The 23318-nt window shown below is 41.1% G+C and overlaps 2 protein-coding genes across 2 annotated transcripts; both read left to right on the plus strand.

Annotated features, from left to right (window-relative positions):
- Window positions 1-1093: 1093 nt before the first annotated feature.
- On the plus strand, window positions 1094-5945 carry LOC311189196 (ovalbumin-like; the record flags this gene model as incomplete). The annotated part of the gene is made up of 7 exons (XM_084260800.1): window positions 1094-1261; window positions 1893-1943; window positions 2518-2646; window positions 3338-3455; window positions 4152-4294; window positions 4444-4599; window positions 5550-5945. The coding sequence occupies 7 exons, from the start codon at window positions 1094-1096 to the stop codon at window positions 5943-5945; spliced, it is 1161 nt and encodes a 386-aa protein (XP_084116926.1).
- A 10796-nt stretch (window positions 5946-16741) lies between these two features.
- Window positions 16742-23290, plus strand: LOC311189190 (serpin B10-like; the record flags this gene model as incomplete). Its single annotated transcript, XM_084260794.1, has 7 exons — window positions 16742-16909; window positions 18037-18150; window positions 19724-19858; window positions 20141-20258; window positions 20634-20776; window positions 21357-21512; window positions 22400-23290. 7 exons carry the CDS (start codon window positions 16742-16744, stop codon window positions 22802-22804), a joined length of 1239 nt encoding a protein of 412 aa, XP_084116920.1. The 3' UTR covers window positions 22805-23290.
- Between the last annotated feature and the right edge of the window lie 28 nt (window positions 23291-23318).

Consider the following 23318-nt stretch of genomic DNA (forward strand, 5'->3'; position numbering starts at 1 on the left):
CATGAAGCACCTATATGAGGGCCTGGATTTTGAAAGCCAACAAACTTTCATCATTTCTATAAATCAGAGGATGCAAACTATATTAATGATGACCTCAAAAGTTGTGTTTTATATATGTACTATGGTTACAGAGGACTTATACTGTGCAATATTTTATTGCAGCCTCAAACAGAAACAAATATAAAGCATTTAGTGGTCTAAGTTAAAAAAAAAATATATATATATAATTTAACAGTGCTGTATTATGGTAGACATTGTTATTTTACCATGTCTGCAATTTTATTCTATCTGAATGCCACTAGCAAAATTTAATTTCTCAGAAAGGTTGTAGTGTTATATACATATATTTAAGCAAAACAAGCTATATCTGAAAGCACAATGGTGTGGAATGTGGATTTTGTGTATTAGTCTTTCTCCTAGACTAGGTGACCTTAGACAAACTATATTGCCTAACCATGCTTCCATAACTAAAACAAGGGTAAAGCTGCAAGCCTTTGAAGATCTACTGACAGTAAGTACTGTGCAACAAATAGACATTTTACTGCACTGATTTATTAAAGTCAGCCAGTTTTTACTTACCTGTGTCCAAACCTAGAGCAAGGCTGCTAAAATTTCCACTTCAAATTTCCAGCTTTGCAAGTATATCAAAGACATCATATTTTCTTGTTTTCACCAAAGGCACTATAAAATACCAAGGAACTCTACTCCTCGCTTAATGAAAATAAGTACAGACCATTGTTGTTTGTTTTGAAAAGGTAAAGAGAAATCATGTACAGGTTTAAGGTAGGTAGAGAAATCATGTACAGGTTTAAGGTCTCTGAGGAACTTTACTGTCAAAAAAGCAACTGAATACAAATGCAGAAATATACTTATGAATAGAGAGCTATACTTATGAATAGCTTCACCTCCTGAGAGGTGAGCATAGCAACAGGTGTGTTCCCACAGAATGACTTCCAACCTACTCGTTTATATTTCATTGCCTAAAAACTGTTATCAAAGTGCATTGCGCTGTGTTTGTACCTATTTGCATCTGTCCCATCACTACCCTGCCACTGTGCTCCTGCTGTTTGCTCTAGGCAATACCGGTTTCACAATGGGCTCCATCGGCGCAGCGAGCACCGAATTTTGTTTTGATGTATTCAAGGAGTTGAAAGTCCAGCATGTCAACGAGAACATCTTCTACTCTCCCCTGAGCATCATTTCAGCTCTGTCCATGGTCTACCTAGGTGCAAGAGAAAACACCAGGGCTCAGATAGATAAGGTGAGGCTACCGTTAAGGATATAAACCTTACTACTGCTCAGCAGAGCTATAGCACTTAATTATATGATAATGTCCCTTGCATGGCTGTGAGACAAAAAAAATCTGGATCCAGAGTTATCAAAAGCTGCAGCCACTTCAAACTCTCATAGTATTCAATAAACACATCTGCCTGCAATCTTGAAACCAGATTTAAATTTAAATTTTGTCATTGCAAGCAGTAGGATTCTCAAAGAGAACAACACGTTCCAGCAGTCCTTTGTTAGGAGTAATGGAAGTAGATGAAATCTCTAGGGAAAGAGCCAAAACATGGCTCCAGACTGTAAAGTGTTTCATACGAGTTTCCTACAGCTCTCACTTCCCTCATGGAGAGTGTCTGGCTTGTCACCTGGAAGAAAGTATTATTAATATCACACACTGGAGCTGAATTCTAGATGTTCCATTGAAAAAGAGATCATCTAAGTAGGCAACAGCAGGTGCAGCTATTCGCAGATGGTACAGATGGATTGCATCTTTTGAGTCATCCAGCTTCTCAGCCCATAGGTTTACTTCAAACATCATGTGTTAATCATCTCAGTTGTGTAACCTTTTTCTGTCACACCTGTTATTTCAACTACTGTTTTTTCAATTACAGGTTGTTCACTTCGATAAAATCACAGGATTTGGAGAGGCTGTTGAATCTCAGGTACAGAAATAATTTCATCTCCTTCCCTATGCCACTTTCTCCTGGGAGCAAAATCTAGCAGATAATGAGGTCTTTAAGTAGTTCCAAAGCTAGTGTTATGCATCCAGCAGCTGGGGGAACACTTCATTCATAAGAATTGAGAGAGAAGGGGGGTAGCAAAGGATTCAGGGCAAGCATAAGATGAAACCCAGCACCGTAATATTGGGGAAAGAGGGAAAATTACAGATCTTTGTATGCTTAGGCAAAGTACCTGGATGTTACCTGTTAAATGGGACTGGCTGGGAATGGAGAAAAGCCTACCTGACCTGCAGGAGCTAGATTACCATAGTGAGTAATTAAGAATCCCCTTGAGAGAGGGATGAGGAAAATACAGTAGAAAACCAGCACAGAATGGTATATACTAGAAAATTTCTACATCAGTCTAGATATAGCAAGAAGACATAGAGGATGAGCAACAGTTTTGTAAGCAGATGTGTATGAACTACTCCCCTCATATTGTATGAAAAAACTACTAAGTACTGAAACTAGAATAACATCATCTGTCTTTTTATTTGCATTGATATCAACGCTTCAGTGCGGCACATCTGTGAGCGTCCACACTTCGATTAAAGACATGTTCACCCAAATCACCAAACCCAGCGACAATTACTCATTTGGCTTTGCCAGTAGACTTTATGCTGAAGAAACATACCCAATCCTGCCGGTGAGTCGCTCTGAGATCCAGTCTAAGTGGATTGCCTTGTCAAAGCTGTACCATTCTGTAATGAAAAAGCACTGTCAGAAGTCTAGGTGCTACTAAAGAAATGTTCAGCCATATGGGAAACAGGATTCACAGTTGTCTTTATCACAACCATAACCCTCTATAATCTGGAGAAAAACAATGTGCCTAGCCAAAAAGATGTTTGTGCAAAGTACAATAATGATCCAATCATGTCAAGGTAAAATTAGTAAAGGTATATTTTGTTGGAAAGACTTAACTCCAGATGTTTTCTCTACGTGTAAAGAAACCCTGAAAAAAACCTTCATGTTCTCAAAAATATTCCAAGTTTCCTCATTGAAAGGAATGTTTAATATGACATTAAATACCATTGCAAAACAAAAAAGTTTGTAAGTGGGCAAAATGAAAAAAAAAACCCACACCACTATACGTCAACTGAAATGAATGACTTTTTTGGATAAAACTCAGTTCTGAAAAATATTTTTTAAAATATGACCATATACTCTTTCTTGAAGCAATGAATGTCAAATCTTTAGATGCTTATGAAATAGAATCATGGCTTAATGATTAGCCTTAATAAGCAGAACATTAATACTTGTTAATTTCAGTCTTGCATTTCACATTCGCAAAATGCTTCGACATTCTGATCTGAAAACTGCATACTCTTCCTTTGCAGGAATACATACAATGTGTGAAGGAACTCTATCAAGATGGCCTGGAAACTATCAGCTTTCAAACAGCTGCAGAGCAAGCCAGAGAGGTCATCAATTCCTGGGTTGAAAAGCAGACAAATGGTAAGAGCAAACATCTATTGGCATGGCTATTTTCCCTTCTGCCTCCATGTTTGAAGAGCATATGAGAACACTCAAGTCAGGAGACAAAGAAAACTAAATCTCTCACTCTATTCTTTCTCCTGGAAAATAAATCAGTTCCCAGATATGGAACTATCATTTAATGTTTTTTTTTTTCCCCTTAGACACATCTCTCTTAGAGAATTCTTTGTATCTGTGAGGACTTTGTGGGTATGTAATACTCCCAGTCCTGATGAAAGTGGCAGCACTACAATAAGTTCTGTTTTACTTTCCTGCTACCTTCTTTACATAGACATCTCTCTAACTTTGGTTTGAAGCAAGAAGTGTTCATATTTACTCTTTGCGTTGGAAACCACCCTGAGATAAAAGGTTCCAATAGTTCTCCCCATTGTCACAAAATATACAGGTTTACTAATTTTTTAACAAGTAAATCTCTGGGTCTTACAACTTTTGTTCTAATTCTTTACAAAGAGGAAATAACAGGTACTGCCAACAGCAGTGAGCAAATGAGCCTTGAAGCACAAGATTACAGCTGCAATACCAAAACAATGCCCTTGCCCTACACCTTCCTCCCCACAAATTCTATATGCTTCATTTAATGTTGTGATTGCTAAAGTAAGATATGTTACACACAGATGTCTTATAAATGTGTTCTTTTTTCCCTATGCATTCTTAAAGGAATGATCAAAGATATCCTTCAACCGAGCTCTGTGGATCCCCAGACTGAAATGGTCCTTGTTAATGCCATTTACTTCAAAGGGATGTGGGCAAAAGCATTTAAAGATGAAGACACCCAGACAATGCCTTTCAAAATGACTAAGGTACATGGGCATACATCTCCTTAAAGGTGTCTTCTAGGATTTCTCTTCAGAAAGACATCTTCCTAGAAGTTGTTTTAACCATAGGTAGACATTTCTACACCCTGAGAATGATCTTTGTGAGGATTGTATCATCTTATTTGGTTTTGCAGCAAGAAAGCAAACCTGTGCAGATGATGTATCAGTTTGGTTCATTCAAAGTGGCATCGATGGCTTCTGAGAAAATGAAGATCCTGGAGCTTCCATACGCCAGTGGGGCACTGAGCATGTTGGTGATATTGCCTGATGAAGTCTCTGGCCTGGAGCAGGTATGTCCCTAGCAGCTGGGTTTGAGAAAACCATAAACTCAGTGAGATTGAGGTGCTGAAAAGCCCTTCACAATACAGTTATCCTAAAATGCTTCACCAGCACAGATCTGAAACTCAGCAACATGGAGTTGTTAAATAGAAGCATGTAGCTGTCTCAGTGGTCCTGCATTAATTTCTGCTGAGCTTAAGGAACTGCTTTAGCAGGTTAAATATTGGTCACTGCAGAACAGATTCTTTTCAGCTAAGCAGATGTTACTCCAGCTGCCTGAACTCCAAAGGTTTTACATCTCCATTACAGCACATTGAGGAGCTTCCTGGGAAGTTCATATTGGGTTTACTAGTTCTAATCATTGTTTGGTTTGGCAGTGCTCAACATGCTTCCTTCATACCTTCAAAATTTAAACTAAAAACTGGGATATTTCCATTAGCAGGACTGTAGTTAGTCTGAACAGGAAAAGTAATGTAATAAATGAGTTTGTTGAAATGTTTGTACACAAACTCAAAGAATCTAAATTATAAAAATGAAGAGGCATTCGAACACAGCAAAATTTTCTCAGCAGTAACTGATAATTCAGGTATTAGGAATTGGTTATTTTAAGGTCTTAAATGTAACTAGAGCTTACAACTCAGAAGCACAGAATTTTTAGAATATATTTCCCAAGCAGAGAAGATAAATAGGGATGAGGTTTAGGTGAAATTTACTGAGTAGCCATCTCACTAAGAAAAATTGTCAGTGAACCTATTAAAGAAATAGAAAGCAGGACAGAGCAGGGAATAAAGAGTCTTAGTTTACATTCCTCACCTAGATACATTAATCTCTACATACTTAGAAAAAATGCTATGCCAACAGTAGTCAGTTATAAAGAGAAAGAACCCCACCACTGGTACTGCCTTGCCACAAAAAAGTTGTGCTCTCACTTCAAAGATCTCATTTGTTTGTCTCCTTGCAGCTTGAGAGCTCAATCACCTTTGAAAAACTCATGGAGTGGACCAGCTTTAATATGGTGGAAGAGAAGAAAATGAAAGTGTTCTTCCCCCGCATGAAGATGGAGGAAAAATACAACCTCACCTCTGTCTTAATGGCCTTGGGTATGACTGACCTGTTCAGCCCTTCGGCCAATCTGTCTGGCATCTCTTCAGTGGAGACCCTGAAGATGTCTGAGGCCTTCCATGAGGCATTTATGGAAATCTATGAATCAGGCAGTGAGGTGGTAGGGTCAACAGGAGATGGGGTAGAATCTACAAGTAGCTACGAAGAGTTTAAGGCTGACCACCCTTTCCTCTTCTTGATCAAGCACAACCCTACTAGCAGCATCCTCTTCTTTGGCAGATGCTTTTCCCCTTAAAGAGAGGACAGCTGAAAGATTTTCTGTTCCTCACAGCAAGACCCAAAGCACTGCAGTATCAGGGGTAAAAAGAAATGCATACTTTCTCTTTCATCCTTATTTTCTAAAGCCAGAAGACTTTACTTAAAAAAAATTATAAAATTAAGTCAGAGAAATTATGCCATAAAAACAGAGGCCTTTTGCCTTCCCTTTCCTCAGAGTAATATTATTTAATCATGAACAAAGAGTTCAGGGAATGATAATTGGACCCCAAGAAAGGATGAGCATGAACAGAGATGTTCCTGGTCCAAGTTAACAATAATAATGCTGCAACATCACACTGAAAAAACACAGCACCATTTATCAGCAGAAATTTTATGGAAAAAATGCAGCCTGCTAATTAAGCCAGGTTTCTCTATGCTCAAGCTTTCTGGTGACTCTGCTGGAATTCGTCTCTTCAAAGCTCCCAGATTCTAAACTGTCATTAACCATTCCCTGACAAGGCAATTGCTTTTTCTTTGTGCTCCTGATACTGCAAGGCTCTTCCTCACTTTCTAAAGAAGCATTATAGAAATCTTATAATTCATATTTCTCCTTAAACCTTCTTGGCTCAATTGTCACGACCAATTAGGGCGTATTACTGTTCAAATCGTTTTCCATGGGTACACATGTAACGGGTCTTGTGGACGTGTTCTTTTGCATCTTTAATCATAATAAAAAACATGTTTAAGCAAATACATTTCATTTGGAGTATTTCAAGTGCACCTGGGATAGGGTAATCCTGGTTATACACACAAACTGCTGAGAGTCCGGAGAGCAGCCCCACAAAACAGATCCAGGGTTTTGGGTTGATGGCAACTTGAATATGAGGCAACAACATGCCCTGACAGCCGAAAGGGCCATCCATGTCCTGGGGTGGGTCCAGCACAGCGTAGCCAGCTAGTCGAGAGAGGTGCTTGTCCCACTCTACACTGAACTGGTGTGTCCCCACCTCCAGTAATGTGTGCAGTTTTGTGCACCTCAATATAAGGAGGAATAAGGAGGACACCACACTGTTAGCATGTCTAGAGGAGGGCAAAAAGATGGTGAAAGTCCTCAAGGGCAAGACTTACTGAGGAGCAGCTGAGGTCACTTGGCTTGTTCAGCTTGGAGAAGAGAAAGTTGAGGGGTGACCTCGTGGCAGTCTACACCTTCCTCCAGGGGGGCAGCAGAGGGAAGGTGCTGATCTCTCTCTGATGACCAGCTATAGGACATGAGGAAATGGAATGATGCTTCACCAGAGGAAGTTCAGACTGGACATTAGGAAAAGGTTCTTCATTGAGAGGGTGGTCTGTCACTGGAACAGGCTCCCCAGGGATGTGGTCACAGCACCAAGCCTGTCGGAGTTCAAAGAGTGTCTGTCTGTGTGATGATCTTAGTCGTATGGTTTAGTTTTAAGTAGTCCTGTGAGGAGCAGGGAGTTGGAATTGATGATTCTTATGGGTCCCTTCCAACTCAAGATATTCCATGATTCTTTTATCAGAGTTGTGGTAAAATATTCAGATTGATCTTCTGCCAGGAAGGGACCTCATGACCCTTCCCTTATTCATGAGGGTTATCACCCTCATGACCCTCATTCCTTATTGATGCAACTCAAACTAGTCAGATATAACACATTCATAATTCATCCAGTGTCTCTGAAATAGGAGCTGATAAGCGGTTTAGAAGGCAGCTGGATATGTGTGGAATGTACATCCCACTGAGACACAACACTGCCTTGGAGAACACATGGGAATGGGAAATGGGAGTGAGTTTTCTAGTTATCTTTGTGGTGTGTTTATAAAGCTTTATGGGCTATTATGTTGTCACTAAAGAGAATAACCATGGAACAAGAAGCAGTGTCCATGGCAGGTAATAGTTTCTCTCCGGACCCTTTGCCACTGAAGCAAGAAAAGAAACAGACCTGTGAAGAACTGTCCCAGAGAAGTATCAGAAGAGTGAAAGAGAGATGCTTTTGGGGGGTGAACTTAGTGCAGGAAAGCTATGCTCTTTGCTGACCCCAGTATGCACAGCATGGCACCAGTGGTGGTCTGCGATGGAATGTTTTCAGTCCCACCACATAGTATTTTGCTTGTTCTACTTGATTTGGCTTCCTCTACCCCCTCCATTCCCCGAGATAGCACATACTTTGGCAGGACCTAGGGGCCATAACTTGCTGGTAGCAACCATGATCTTGCAAATGAAGAAAGATAACCTGACACCACCCTCACTGGTGTATAAATAGTTCAAATATTTTCCTTCACTTTCCTGTATCATAGCTGATTGCTAGTCAGGAGATAACAACTGGGGAAATTTATTGCAAGGGAGATAACAATGTGTTTTATGTTGACTTGGAGTTTCTCTTGATCTGGTCACCAAAAATCTTCAGGACACTTAATTTTCAACATTTGTTCTAAAATTGTGCTACCTCTGGGCCATTGTAGTTCTTATAAATTAAAATATAGTTCCTCTCAAGCACAAGATACAAAATACATCTCCTCCTCTATACAGACATATTCAGTGCTGCCTCCTAATTTTTGCTGACTTCTGTCAGCACACCATGAGCAGTCACATTCTTGTCCTCAGTAGTTGCTTCCTTAACCAGTAGCGCAGTCCGTCCATCTCTAATACGCAAATGAAAGAGAATGTAAACATGCATTCTCAGACCTCTGGTTTCACAAACTGGAAACTCTGAAATCATTTTGGGACTTGGCAAATCACACACCCACTAGGGAATGGGTACTGGAGGTCTTAAATCCCAGAGAGGACTAAATGCCTAACAGCTAAAAACTTCAACAGCCTTCCACACCTTAGCCACTGCAGCTTCTGTAATAACAAGCACCTAAAGAGCAGGGCTCTGAAGGACAGGCCTGGATGCAGCCCCAAGGTGGGTGACAGGTACCAGACCTCCACCATGTAGCATGGAACAAGTCCTCTTCTTTGTGCCAACAGGGGAGGCTACGGCTTCTTTTCTCCATCCCAATGAAGCAAAATTGTCAGCACTGCTGACAGGTTCTCCGCTGTGTCATGAAGTGCAGGTGCATCAACCTCTCTTCCACCCCCAGTATTTCTTTCAGCACAACTATGGAAGAAGGCTCAGGCACACAGCTTTAGGACCTATCACAAGAGGCTTCTACTCTCCTACCACCACACCCCAGATATAGCGCAAAGAGACAAAATTTGTTCAAAGGATTAGTGAGTTGCACAGGTACAAGACCACACTTGTTTGCTTGCCTGCGGTCTTACAATGGTAATTCACGTCATGAATTTCTAGAGGTGACAGAATTTGATCTTGGGGCCCTACTGTTAATACCAGTCCTGATTCTTCAAATATATAAAAATGTAAGCAATATTGCCCAGTTGAGCAAAGACAGTTATTTGCAAAAATTGGTCTCCTAAATTTCACAGGGTTAGAGAGAGACTTGGGTTGGAATGGACAGCTGACAGTCATCGTCCTAATTTCAAGGACATAGCAGGTTGCTCTGGGTCCTTCCCAGCCAAATGTTGCATATCTTTAAGACTGGAGGATCCACAATGTTCTGATTAATTTAATTTTAAACATAAATCCTAATATCATTAATGCAGAAGTAGTGTAAGCCATCCATCCACGCTACACATTTTAGCCCCAGTGGCACAATTTATACCTTGTCTCATTCTATTATATGTGGATATCGGTGGGCTGCCATTTGTACCTTGCCTCTCTCTCCTCACAAACTCTTAAACATCACAAGATAGAATACCATATGGTTCGTCTTGTGACCTGAGCAAACAGAATTGCACACTACTCCTGGGAAAAACAAGATTCCAAAATAATTTTGAGCTTTTAATTTTTCAACTCATACAGCACTTTCCTATTTTTTTTTTAATGTTAGCAATAGCAACCCACAGTCTAAAATAAATGCAGGCAAATGATGAACTTTTATAAGTGGAACCTAACAGATGACAGGGACAGGATCTTGTAGGTAAGCAAATCCTTACAGTGGAAGGCTGACTTCTTAAGGACACAGGTAAAATTCCTGTGTTCTGGCTCTGATAAGAGGTCAAGGTGGAAAGGGAGGATAGTGAAGTGCCATATGAATTCTTGTAAGGAAGGCAGAAACACAGGCATTAACAATAAACATAGGGGGTGGAGGAGGAATCATTTAGCTTTATAGAGCTGTGTGTAGGAGCAGTTCCTCTCTCCTCTTCCTTCTTTCCTGTTTTGTTCAGCCTCATTTCCCTTGCGCATGGTTCACCGCTATCCAGTAACTCCCTTTCCCCACTATGCTGCTTATCTTGACCTTCAGCATGTCCTCCTTTACCCCCATGCCCTTCAGCAAACCGTATCTCCTTGGGGCAGTGAGGGAAGAGGGCAGGGCTGAACTCAAGTCTCGATTCCAAGAGAAGAAATGTCAGGGAGAAGAAGTTTTGAGACTAAAGAAGAAAATGGGAGGAGAGCACTGACACTCCTCTTGCCTAGAGGGATCATCTGCCATGTGATGAGGCTGCGTCAACTGCAGAGTCTATGCTGCATCTCAGCGGCTTCTGCAGGAGGTGGGGTGAGGGCCCATTCTTCCAGCCACAGAGAACAAGTGCTCTGCCTCTCCTTACACCTACCCTGCTAACTTTCTTTAGTGCAATGTTGCCTCTGTACCACTGAAATCAAATTAGTCTTGGTTGATGGCTTGGTCTGCCTCTGTGCCTAGACAAGGAATTATCAACCACAGAAGCAAGAGATACCAAGAAAGTCTCAGAAGATAAAGCCAAAGCCCTAGAAAATGAAGTGAGGTAGGCCAAGAAGAAATCTGAAGCAGCTGAAAAGGACACTTGTGCTAATTTTAAACTTCACAAAGAGAGTTCTGCTTTTAGGTTTGAAAAAATCCACAAATACCAGTCCAAAAGACAACAGAACTGTGAAGGTCTGCACATATCTGAATCACATCTGGAAAGAGCAGCTCAAAGAGCTTTGGTAAAGACCATCAAAATATTTTAAAAGAAGGTCCTCAGTGCAATACCCTGCAATACACTTTTTTCTCTCTCACAAAAGCTTGAGGAACAAAATTTAAACTTTCCATCTCATTTTGTATGAGAGCAGAGAGGAACACAAGATCATCTTGTCATACCTGTCCTGTATTGCTTCATTAATTTTTACTTGGTCACTGCTACAAAAAAGCTTGCTAACTTGAACCATGTAAAAGGCTTCAGGTTTCAAGAGACTGAGCTCCTTTGTGCAATAGGCAGAGAACAAGACAGACGGAAAGATGGAAGAACCCTGCAATGGCAAAGGCATGTTCAAATGATGGTAACAACACTCCAGCTCATCCAAGGTCCTTTTCAGTCTGAAGGGGAAATTCCATCCCAGCCCCCTTTTTTGGGGGGAACCCTCTTTGAGGACAAAGACTTACCGCTGTTGTATGTCCACTTAACCAGGTATATCAGATCAGCCACAATGGTGGCCTGGAAAGCATGAAACTACAGAGGGCCAGAAGGTGCCAAGCAGGCCAGTGAGCAACTAAGATTTCCAGTAGACTTCTGCAAGTATCAGGGAAATACTCCTCATGAAAATCTGGAAAATACCCACTGCCTTGTGAAACCCATGGTCATATCACCAGGCAAGAGTATGTGCAGCCGAGCTGTATGAAAGAACAGCAAATGTTTAAATGGGTTTCTTAAAAGACAGCCCTTCCCCTACACTCTATGCTCTTGCACATCAGCACAAGGGTCCTGTTCAGGATGCACTCTTCTTTAGAGATGTGTTTTGGGAGACACAATGACTCGATATTCAATATTCCACGACGTGGTACATGTTGCACTACAGCATTGCAGCCTGGGGAACTCCACAAACACAAAGCAGGGATCAGCTTTCTGATTCAGTAGCTGTGCAGCTGATGTACAGTTACACACACCCTCTGAGAGATTTCTTTGTAAAAATGACAAGTTTCGTCCAAAGTATATGCAAGTCACACATAATGTCATGACTCACAATACAGTTCTGTGTATCATGATTGAGACATTCAAGCTGTTCTTCATATTTTTGATGTTAACTGCTACCTGGGATAGTTTAAAAATGCTCATTGCCTGAGTCATCGAAAGGAAACCTGCACCCTTGAATACGTGAAAACAGTGCACATATTTATTGACAGATAAACTATCTCCAGGTACAGAGACCAGACCTTTCTCAGAAGTTCTCAGAAGCTTCTTAACGTGACTGAAATTCCAGGAAAAACACTGTCTTTATAATTACAGTGTCGTAGCCAAAGCATGTAGCAGTAATAGTGACATATGACGAATTATGTCAGTTCTGTCAAATTTCACCACACCTTTGCTTTCTGCAGGCGTGGAGCAAAATGCCTCTGTAATATTTATACAGGAACCTCACCACACCCTCTGGCAGCTCTCAAGGTTTTAAACACTGTTCGAGTGTGTCGGCAAGGGAAGGCTTGCAAACTTACCTGCAGGAGGTATGCAACAGATTGCTATCTACTGCATTTCAAAATAAAGACACGTGTATTCCCAAACAAAGCTTTAAAAGGAAAAAAGATCCCCAAAGAACCAATCACTCTTAAACTTAAAAACTATTTGAGATTTCAGGATAGTACAAATTATCCTACATAAAAATCTGTTATAGCACAACCCAAACCCTGTTTTAACCAGTCTAGGTAATGCATATATAAAGTATATTTTTATTTTTAGTTGATAAGTGTTAGAAAAAGCCCATGCTGTGCTCCCAATGATGCTACGACAGAGGCATCACCCAGAAGAGAGTCTTCCTTAGCACAGAAATGTTCATGTATCTAGTCCCTCTGCACCCTTATTCTTGCCTCACTTTCTGTGCCCATCCTCCTCGCAGTTTTTAAGTCACACAGACACTTTTTAAAAAAAATTACATCAGACCTCCAAAGGGATTCAGATATTATCAGATTTCACAACCCTTCTCCCCATGCTTCTTGTATCTCCTGAAACAATTTTTAAGGTTTGGGGACATTTAAAATCCTTTCATGTTTAGAATCTACTGGCCTGCTCTGGCTGAGCCAAAGGATAGAGAGAGCTCTGCTGGATGAACCAGAAATTCTTCAATCCCAAGTAAATAAACAGTTCTTATTAAAAAAAATTTAAAAATGAAGATGACAGGGAAACTGAACATTTAAATTAAAAATTCAAATACCACCCCACTCCTTTTTTTTTGCCTTTTTAAATCTACTTGAAATATAGAACATGTTAGGTTTGAATTAAACTGGATTTCCGAGAGCTATGCAGGGACAGTAGCTAAAATAAGCTCCCAATGACCAGGAAAACCAGCCATGGAAAGTGGTGTACTAAAATAGTGTGAAAGCAGATGCTACCATTTTTTTTCTGTGACAGAAAGACGTTCTCTCAAGACCTTCAAGAAACTTTATAAAGCTCTTTAAAGCGTTCTGTTCAGACTCCAAGTATTTGACTTGCTCCTGAAGCCAGGTGCTAACAAACAGAGCGACGCGCTGTGTCGGGAAGTCACGATGACTTGTGCTAAGTCACACTGAAACTGCGGGGAAACAACACGCATTTCTATCTCTGAGATCTGCCCAGGGCACACATGTCCTGCCAATGTTTGTCCTGGCCAAATGGAAACATGAACAGCTACAGTGAAAAAGCCCACAGGTTTACTACCCGCAGGGAGGGCAGTATTCAGACAAGCCTTCTAGTGTGCTGCTGTGTTGACTTTGTATGAAGTGGGAGCGAGAGTAGGGCTGTGATTGAGTCAGCAGTACCACCACCCTCTCAGTGGTGTCTTCTGGTGCTGCCAGTTCAAAAGTATATTGGAAAATCCATCCAACACATTGATTTAGCATATGCTGTCCTTTGAGACTAGTATAATTTTAGTTCCTCAGTATGTTGGGGTTTTTTTTTTGGTAGGGGTTTTTGGAGGTTTGGTTTGGGGTGGGTTTTTTTGCTGTTTACCAGCCATGCCATTCAAGAGGTGTTTTACAAAGGTAGTTTTAAACCCTTGGACAAAGGCATGAGCCGCTCACTCAGTCTAACCCAGGACTTCTTTGTACACAGGACTTCTCAGCTACTTCTTGTAAAGCAGCAAGCAGCATTACAGGCTGCAAGTCAAATTCACCTCTGCTTTAAAAACAGAAAATCCACAGTAATTGCTCTAAGGATGGAGCCTATCCAGCGTGCACCTCTCACTCGCTCAACAACACGGCTAAATTTGCAAGGATTACTCAAATCATTTAGGGTTTGGAAATCACTTAAGGCCAATGTAAACAGATTACAACTTTCCCAGGCGCAATGGAAGCAATTAATTCTGCAGTGAACACCTCTCGTACACTATGCTGCTCTCTGGAAACCATAACAGCTCCGCCTAATTACAACTCACACTGAAACATGCTGTTTTCATGTACTTACCACTTCAAAACACCCGAGGGGCAGGAAAACACCATTTGATTAAGTTCACGCATTCCTCAGAAGCAAAGCAACTTTGACGAAGCCTCCAGTTCCCAAATTATGTCAATGCAGAAGGTTTGCCCTTCTGGGGACTGCAGGGGACCCCGCAATGCTGTGCCCTCCTAAATTTTGCAGGTACTTCCATGGTTCATTCCTCATTACAGGATCCTCTGTGCCAGCCACTAACCTACAACAGAAGTCCACGTTAAATGCCTGCTTGTAGATAGCAGAAGAAAGCTCTCAGAAGGCAGTTCATCCTGAAGGAGATAGACCTTGTGAATGAGCCTTGTTCAGTGTCAAGTAGACAAGAAGCTCCTATGCAGGTTTTCCAGATGGAATTGTCAACACTGCAGAGAGGTAAAGAGCGAAGTAAAGGGCAAGGGTAGGATTACACGAGGTGTTTCTGCTAGGAGTCAGAGTGGGGATGAACAGCTACAAAGAGGATAACAGAGGAAACGGCAGCATGACTGCAGTAAAAGCCAGGGAAGAAGGTATTTTGGTAGACAAGGCAAGAAGAAAAAAGGTATCTGACAGAATTTCCATTTCTGGAATGGATAGATAAGGAATAGATCCCTGACATCTTCGATACTGGGCAAACTGCTGATTTCCAGTTATGGTGGGGAAACAGGGATAAAGTCTAATCTAAGATCCCACACCAAGTTTTAGTGATGTTGCCTCTTATAATAAAAGCAAGGGTTTGGTGTTTCTCAGCCTTCGCTATCTCACAGGGACAACATTTCCCTGGTAGTACAGTCTGAGATTCCAAGGTTAACAAAACCAATTTTTCTAAAATAGAAACCCTCCAGGAGTGACAAATACTCAGTAGGAAACAGGCAATAGAAAAACTCACACATAAGAAGTCACTTTTCTCTCTATGTCTATTCCTTAGAAATAAATTTTACTAGACAAACAATAAAAATAGGTCAGCAACTGCCTTTTTTTTAAACCCCACCCACTCCCTCCTCATTCCCCTCAACCCACAAAAGAAAGTTTGTTTAAAGTAGTGAGGTTCGGGTTGTTACTAGCTGGTTGCCACAAGTGTGTTTATAAAAATAATTCTGCAGTCAGTTTTGTAAGGTTCCTGTATGGTATCATTCTCACCATCACTTCACATCCTACTCTGAGATGATTCAGTTCTTCCACAGGGATGTGGCCTTCGGGGCATAATAAATTGCATAGTCATGAATCATAAGAACCTTTGCAGAACTGGCCAGGCACACTATAAATTCACCCTACCCTGCGTGTGAACTACAGAAACCTTGGAGACACTCAGAGCAGCAGCGTTCCTCCCTGTGCAAAACAAGGTACTGTGATGATTTCTAGAGATTATTTATTTGCTATGCTCTTTGATGATGTTGCTTTGTTGACAAGTGTGTTAATAATAAAAAGGAAGCAGGGATCTGAATTGGAAACAATGAATGCTTGGGAAGGTAATTTACTAAAATGGCACAGGCATGGTTGAGTAGGTGGAAGTCTTAAAAATGTACAGGAAGAGCAATTTATCTTAGAGAGTTCTGTAATTCCTAGAGCTCCCTGGCCAGGATATGCATTGTAGCAGATTAAGAACCACTGTGTTTGCTTAAGTCAGCTAATTTGTTCTTGTGGTCTCGAGTTCTTACAAATGCTGGGTCAGCTCCTGGTCTGCAAGTTACTTGGGTCACAAACTGTCTTTATTCTACAGCCAGCCTATACCAGCCAGCCAAGCTCCTAGTGCCTGCTCTCAGCTAAGCCTGCAGTGTAAATGACAAATCGCAGTATGTGTGGTCTACTGAATATGGAAACCTCATCCTGCAGAAGAACTGGGGAGCTAGGATCTAGCACTATAGAGCAGAGTTTTAGGACGTTTTTGAAAGTTAAAAAGGGAATTCAGGATGCTTAGCATTCAATAGTTGGGGTGGTGCTTGCCCAGGCATTAGAAGGAGTATTTTGTCCTGTCCTAAAGGGATAGTTTGGCTGTTACTGTTATCAGAGCTTGTTCACTACAGTTAATAAATGTCAAAAGGAATTTGCACAAACTAAAGCATAAAAGTTGTCACTAGAGACAGTCCCTCAGTATCTTCTAGCCCAAGCACTGGTGAGTAACATTATCAATTGTCACTCCAAGACGCTGTAAGAGCCAGTGCAATGAATGTCCTGGTGAACAAATACAAAACAAGGTTGAAGGCTCCTTTTTCCCTAACCTGAATGGTAGCTAGTGTCATCAGTGCAACAGGACACGCCAAACCTTATGTGACTTTCCTCATTCTTCATATAGATAAATACTTCTAGAAAGTCTTCAAATTGCTAAAGAAATGTCAAAAAAACTAAAGAGAAACTTGCAGACACATAGCAGTCATAATCAGTGGTTTGCTAACTGGGTATTTTCTCCCTCTCTGTGCAGGTGCAGAACAATGGAAGCTTTGCATCACGCAAACACCAAGTTTGCTCTCGACTTTTTCAAACATGAATGTCAGAATGACGGCGACAAGAATATTTTGTTCTCCCCTTTGAGCATTTCATCTGCCCTGGCTACTGTTTATTTGGGAGCCAAAGGAAACACTGCAGATCAGATGGCAAAGGTGAGTTTGGGCTTCAAAATATAGCTGTCTGAAAGGGCTGATCTCTTGGAATAACATTCTCTATGCAAGAAATGTACTGTGCTGGAACAGAGGAAAGCCATGAGCAGAAAAAACTCCACACACATATATGCCAGCTCCTGTTTCACCCCTAATGCACGCTGCAATGAACAGAACAGTTCTCCACTTGTGCAGGTCAAAGAAATTGTTACTTTAGCCCCTGGAAATGGGTCCCCAGCAAATGAGAGAAGTGTCACTGATGACACTGTCTCCTTTTAAATCCCACCCACAGAAATAAGGGATCTTCATCCCAAAGCTCAGTAACTTGGGCACTCACCAGGGAGTGGAAAACCTGGAGTCTCTACTCTGCCACAGACAATTCTCATCTCACATCTCCTCTCTCTGGAAATGACCCCGCACAAGAAGACTCTCCCCTGTAGTTATTACAAGTTTTGCTCTTTGCTAAACATAAAATCCACATCAACAAGATCAGAGAGGAAACACAGTGAGACTGCCACCCTTTCTTTGGGGTATGTATTTTACAGGCTGAAATCACTGAAACGCCCAAGTCCTGTTTGTGTGAAGCTCATGGCTTCAGCAGAGGGCAGTGAGAAAAGTCCTGCTACAGTTACGGAGCTCCTGAGGCAGGAAGGGAGGTCTCCTGTGCGTTTGCATCTGCTAAGGCAGAAGTTGTCCCACCTGCTAACTTGTCCCACCTGTCCCACCTCTAACCCCTGATTTACAGGACAAAAAGAGGGGCATCAGAGTAACAAAGACAGGAGTGATCTGCTGTTAAGAAGGTGGGAAAACAAACAAATAAATAAGGCTTTTAGCTCTTGTGAAAAACGTTCCAGGGTTGGGATGCACAGGGGCTCAGAGCAAGGGATTTAAGGCATGAAACTACCCGCACCATTTTCATGCTTTCTGGCACATGGCAGAGCTCCATTTAAACTTTGGCTCTGGTATTGTCCATCTGGATATCGTTTTCTCTTCCCAGGTATTAACTGGTCACCACAGGACATGACTCAAATCTGACTCTCTTCGTCACCGGTCCCATGACCTCACTGAAAGGTTTTACTGAAACAGCAAATTTTCTGTCATTGCATTTATTATTGCTTTTCCCATTATAGGCACTACACTTCAATAAAGCTGAAGGAGCCAGAAATGTCACCACGACCATAAGAATGCAAATGTATTCCAGAACAGAAGACCATCTATCAAATCGACGAGCTTGTTTCCAGAAGGTATCTCACCAAGCCTAGTGATCAAAAGACAAACATGGTCACATCTTCTCTTGCTTCTATTTTCCTTCTGCATTTGCATTTTGCTTTCCTCAGATGTAGCATACACAATTAATTGGTACAGCATCCTGTGATACCTTCACCTAATGCAATACTTATTACATGCTTCCCCTTTCTAGGTAGAGTTGCAAAAACTAACCTCAAATTTGCAAAATTTTAAATTTAATATTACCCTTCTCTGCCAGTAATCACTCGATCGTTCTCCTTCAGCTTTGAGGAGAGATTTCTTCCTCAAATTATTCCTGTTCAATAGCTAGCTATTTAGCAACAACATGCTTTTTGAACAGGCATAGTTTCTACCTCAGAGAGCTAATCACAAGAACAGAGCTGCCCTTCCATGTATTGGATTGCAGCATCAAGGCCACGTAAAGCAGAACATCAACCTTTCCAGGCTACCTATGCTTGATATGCTTCAGAAGTTAATCTCCATTTCAGTTGAGTAGCTAAGAAGATAAATTGACATGCTGATATTTCCCAAGACAGACCAGTTGCCGGCAATAAAACTCAGAGATATAGAAATCATTATATATTCCTGATGTACTTCTTTGACATACTGGCGAGTACCAAAGTATATGTAATTTAATATAGCAGAAAAGCAAATGCAATCCTTCCGAGCCAGTAAAGGCTGTTTTTTCCTCATTGACAAGTCAACTGTGGTGGTATTCAGCTCTTCTCCCTGCATCCTTTCCTGTCATCCTTATCCTTTGCGGGAGCAAGCCCTCTCCCTGCAGTCTCCCCACAAAGCCCCGGTGGCAGCAAGTTCTGACGAACAGGAACTTGGATCTGCCTCACACAGCCACATCCCACAGCGGGAAGATTTATTTTAGGGGCTACGTCAGCAGCCCTTTTGCACTGCAGGAACAGGAGGGAGATTGTTCCTCGTGCGTAATGCTTGTCTGAACTGCCAGAATTGTGGAGCGCTGTGGGTAGGGCAAAGGGACCGTTCTAACAGTTTAGAAAGGTTAAGTGTCTCTTTATGCCTCTGATTCCAGTGTAATGACAAGATGAATACAGCAGAGGTCCAGATGTTTAGCTTGCTAGCTCACAGCACAACTTCCTTGAGCTCACTTGAGAGTGAGCTCATTTTAAAAAAAAAATAATCACAAAATATTAAGAGCAAGATTAAGAAATGTAGGGGCAAACTTTCCATGTAACACACTTGACTTTCATAAAGGAAAGCAGTCACACAGCCAAATATTCATGCATTGTTTAACAATTACAGTTTGTATCTCATTCTTTGGATATACTTATCATCACAGCCTCCACTTACTAATCCTTGAATGTTTTACATAGTTCAGGCTCTTAATGCTTGCATTCTGAGACGCTTACATTGTTGGTTTTTAATACCTTGAGGTTAACCTTTTAAGAGCTCACACCTTTGTGTTGCAATACAGGCAACAGATCACCTGAACAGAAATAATTTACTTGGAGCTGTGTGAAGGAAAACACTAGGGGTTTTGAACTTTTTTACCTATCAGATGAATAATGGCTTATTTTTTTCCTCCCTTTCTCTAAGACGGAAATTGGCAAATCGGATAATATCCATGCTGGGTTTAAAGCACTCAACTTGGAAATCAACCAACCCAACAAAAATTACCTGCTTAAAAGTGTCAACCAGCTATATGGAGAAAAGTCACTGCCTTTCAGTAAGGTAAGTAGCCTATTTATCCAGATTATGCAGTGCCATTTAACCTTTACGATCTATCTATGACTACATACTATAAACCATTTGCTTGTAAATATTTTCATTACATCTGCAAATCATATTGTTATCTTTCACATAAAAGGTTTTTTTCTACTTTGTTCCTTTGACAAAATGCTCTGCTTGGAGTCTACAAAATTTTTACCATGTTTTCTCTCTGGCTGTAGTTATTTATTAGCATTCATATTGGCAGGCAACAAACATAAGACAGTTGTCTCTCTTGCACTGCAGGAATACTTACAGTTCTTCAAGAAATATTACAATGCAGAGCCACAATCAGTTGACTTTGTGGGTGCAGCAGATGAAATCAGAAAAGAGATCAATTCCAGGGTTGAACACCAGACTGAAGGTAAGCTCCAGCCTCCCCTCTCCCAATTCAAAAAGAAGCCATTTTGGCACTAAACTCCGTACCCAAGGTGCCCAAGGCAGGTAAACTATTCACCTCAGAAAGGTAAATCAGATCAGTTTTCCTAAATTAGTCACCTATGGAGAAGCCCTTATTAAAATTAGTGTCCTCCATCTGAACATGGGAGGAAGGTGGCTTGCTGTTCTTTGTAAATCAAGACTACCTCAGTAACTAGGTATTTGTGAATAATCTCAAACCAGCTGCGAGCTGTATCAGTACGTGTATTTTCCCTAGCTCATATCTGCAGAAATTACGCCAACACTTACTCTGAAACAGTAACACTGCACAAATGGGTAAATGCCCTTCTGTTTTCTCTAGGTAAAATCCAAAATCTGATGCCTCCTGGATCCGTAGATTCACTCACCAGACTTGTCCTGATAAACGCGCTCTACTTCAAAGGAAACTGGGCGACGAAGTTCGAAGCTAAAGCTACCAGGGAAAGGCCTTTCAGAATAAACACGGTATGGGGATATAGTGACCTGCATCCTAGAGCTCAGGTAGAAAAAGCAGTAAAAAGATGAGGGAGAGAAATCCCTGTCAGTTGTTAAAGCCACATGAAAACCAGCATGAAAGTTACTCCATTTAATGCTTGCAGAATATTTTCTTCACCACGTATTCAGCACAAAGACTGCACACACATAGTAGCACCTGAGCCACAAGTAAAATTGTCAGAAGATGGCTTGAGACACGCTTCCACTCTCTGAAGGCAGGGAAAACAAAGAGCTGAGTAAAAATGTTGTGGGTTAGTTCTTTACATTTTCACTTTTAAGTACATGACAAATCAGAGTGCAATGCAGCTTCCTGTAATAGGTGTCACCTGAGAGAGCTTAGATAGCCAGCCTAGCCTCCAAATGCTTTTCCAGAAGACCAGAGGTCCCCCTGTAGGTCCTGTGTCCTACCACTTAGACCCGTAAGGATATCTCAGGCACACCAGGCAGGTTGTGCAGTAAATACAATAAACATCCACTGTGCTACTTTAACTTGGTTCTTTACTCTTCAGTCAGAGCACAAATTGAAAATATCTAATCTGATTTGTTTCAGCATATGACTAAACCAGTGCCCATGATGTACCTGAGTGATAAATTTAACAGCACCTACGTAGAATCAATCCAGACTGACGTTCTTGAGCTTCCATATGTCAATAATGACCTCAGCATGTTCATTCTGCTACCAAGTGACATCAGCGGCCTAAAAAAGGTAAACAATTGAGAACTTTGGGAAACATGTGAAATCCAAGAATGTAATTATTTACTTATTTCATGTATGCCTGGGGTAAAAAACAAGGTTGCGGTCACATTTCTGGGAAGGAAAGTACTGATCAGGCTTAAGGAAAAATGAACCCCAAACTTGGTCTAGCACTGTGAACTTGAACCTCTTTGAGCTCAGACTAGTTTTCTTACTCTCAGCAGCTGGTACTTCTGTGGTTCTTAATGCTGATCAGTCCTGGAAATAGTTACCTCAAAACCCACAAGACTGGCTTTTCTTCCAGATGAATAAAAATTATGACAGAAAGCCAGCCGTGCTGAGATTCACTGTCTGTACTGATTCAGACAGATATGATTTCCTTAAAAAAAATATAATAAATAAAGGCACAAATTGGACAGGCCTCATTACTTTCCAGACTCTCCAGAGTTATCATATATGGACACTGCCACCTTCTGTAAAGAGACTGATCCTGCCTTTGGATAATAAACTCTTGCATAAATTCTCATTTATGCTAGTGGATGTTCTGTAGGAAAAAAAAAACAAAAATCCCCCTCCTTCCAGCTCATTTTAAAATGTAGGGAAAACAGAAATGTGCACAGCAAATCAACCAGATTGTTACCTGACATAGATGGTTTTGTTTTACAACTATTTAACCCACCTATACTCCCTGGCAATTACTGAGCAATGTTCAAATATGGCATTGACCTACTGTAGAGTAATATACTCCTTTATAGTGAAAAAGACGTCCACATTGGTCTTTTAGTACTTTATTTTTTGTACCCTTACAAGTTTGGAAAGTTTTCCTTTTAAGAAATGTCCTTAGGGCACAGGTTCTTGAACACTCTGTAATTTTCTGATTCCCTTTTTACTAACTGCAGCTGGAAAGAGAATTGACTTTTGAAAACTTGTCTACATGGACCAACCCAGAATTAATGGAGAAAACGAAAATGGAAGTTTTCCTGCCCCGGTTCACATTAGAAGAGAAATATGACCTCAAGTCAACTTTGAGCAGGATGGGGATGCAAGATGCCTTCACTAAAGGTCAAGCTGATTTCACAGGAATGTCAGAGAACAACGATCTGTTTCTGTCACAAGTTTATCACAAGTGTTACCTGGAAGTCAATGAAGAAGGCACAGAGGCAGCAGCTGCCAGTGCAGCATCACTGGCATCACGAAGTCTTGGTGCCACTATTATTTTTGTTGCAGATCACCCTTTCCTCTTCTTTATCAGGCACAACAAGACCAAGAGTATCCTCTTCTTGGGAAGGTTCTCTTCCCCCTAGGAACTCACCCATTACCAAGCAGGGTCTTGCAACAATAATGAACAAAACACACACCATGAAGAGAATCTTAATAGTCTGTGCACTTATTAATCTTCCTGTATTGTTGACAAATCTCTCAATGTTAGAAAAGAGCACATATTAAAAATAACCTGGAATTCAAGCCTCTGGCTCCTTTTCCTGGCCAAAGAATCCAAAAATGGTAGCATTATGGTCTAAGCACCAAACTGTGCACTGATGCATCTTTTCAGTGTTTTCTGAACAAGAACTGTCACAATGCAGAACAGACTGAGTCCCAACACACTTGCTTTGGTACAGACGAACAGGAACGGGGAAAACTTCTGCAGAACACTGCTGCATGTCATTTGGTTTCAGCTCATTATGCTGGTACTCCCAGGAAAGCTACCTCACTTACTTTCTTGTCGGTTTTATACCAACTTTGCAGTCTGGCACAGCTGGTAATGAAATAAACCTGCAAAACCCTCTGTGTTCCTGAAGCTGGTGTTTGTTTCTTGCA

The sequence above is a fragment of the Gallinula chloropus genome, assembly GCF_964237585.1.
Source record: "Gallinula chloropus genome assembly, chromosome: 2".
Taxonomy (NCBI): domain Eukaryota; kingdom Metazoa; phylum Chordata; class Aves; order Gruiformes; family Rallidae; genus Gallinula; species Gallinula chloropus.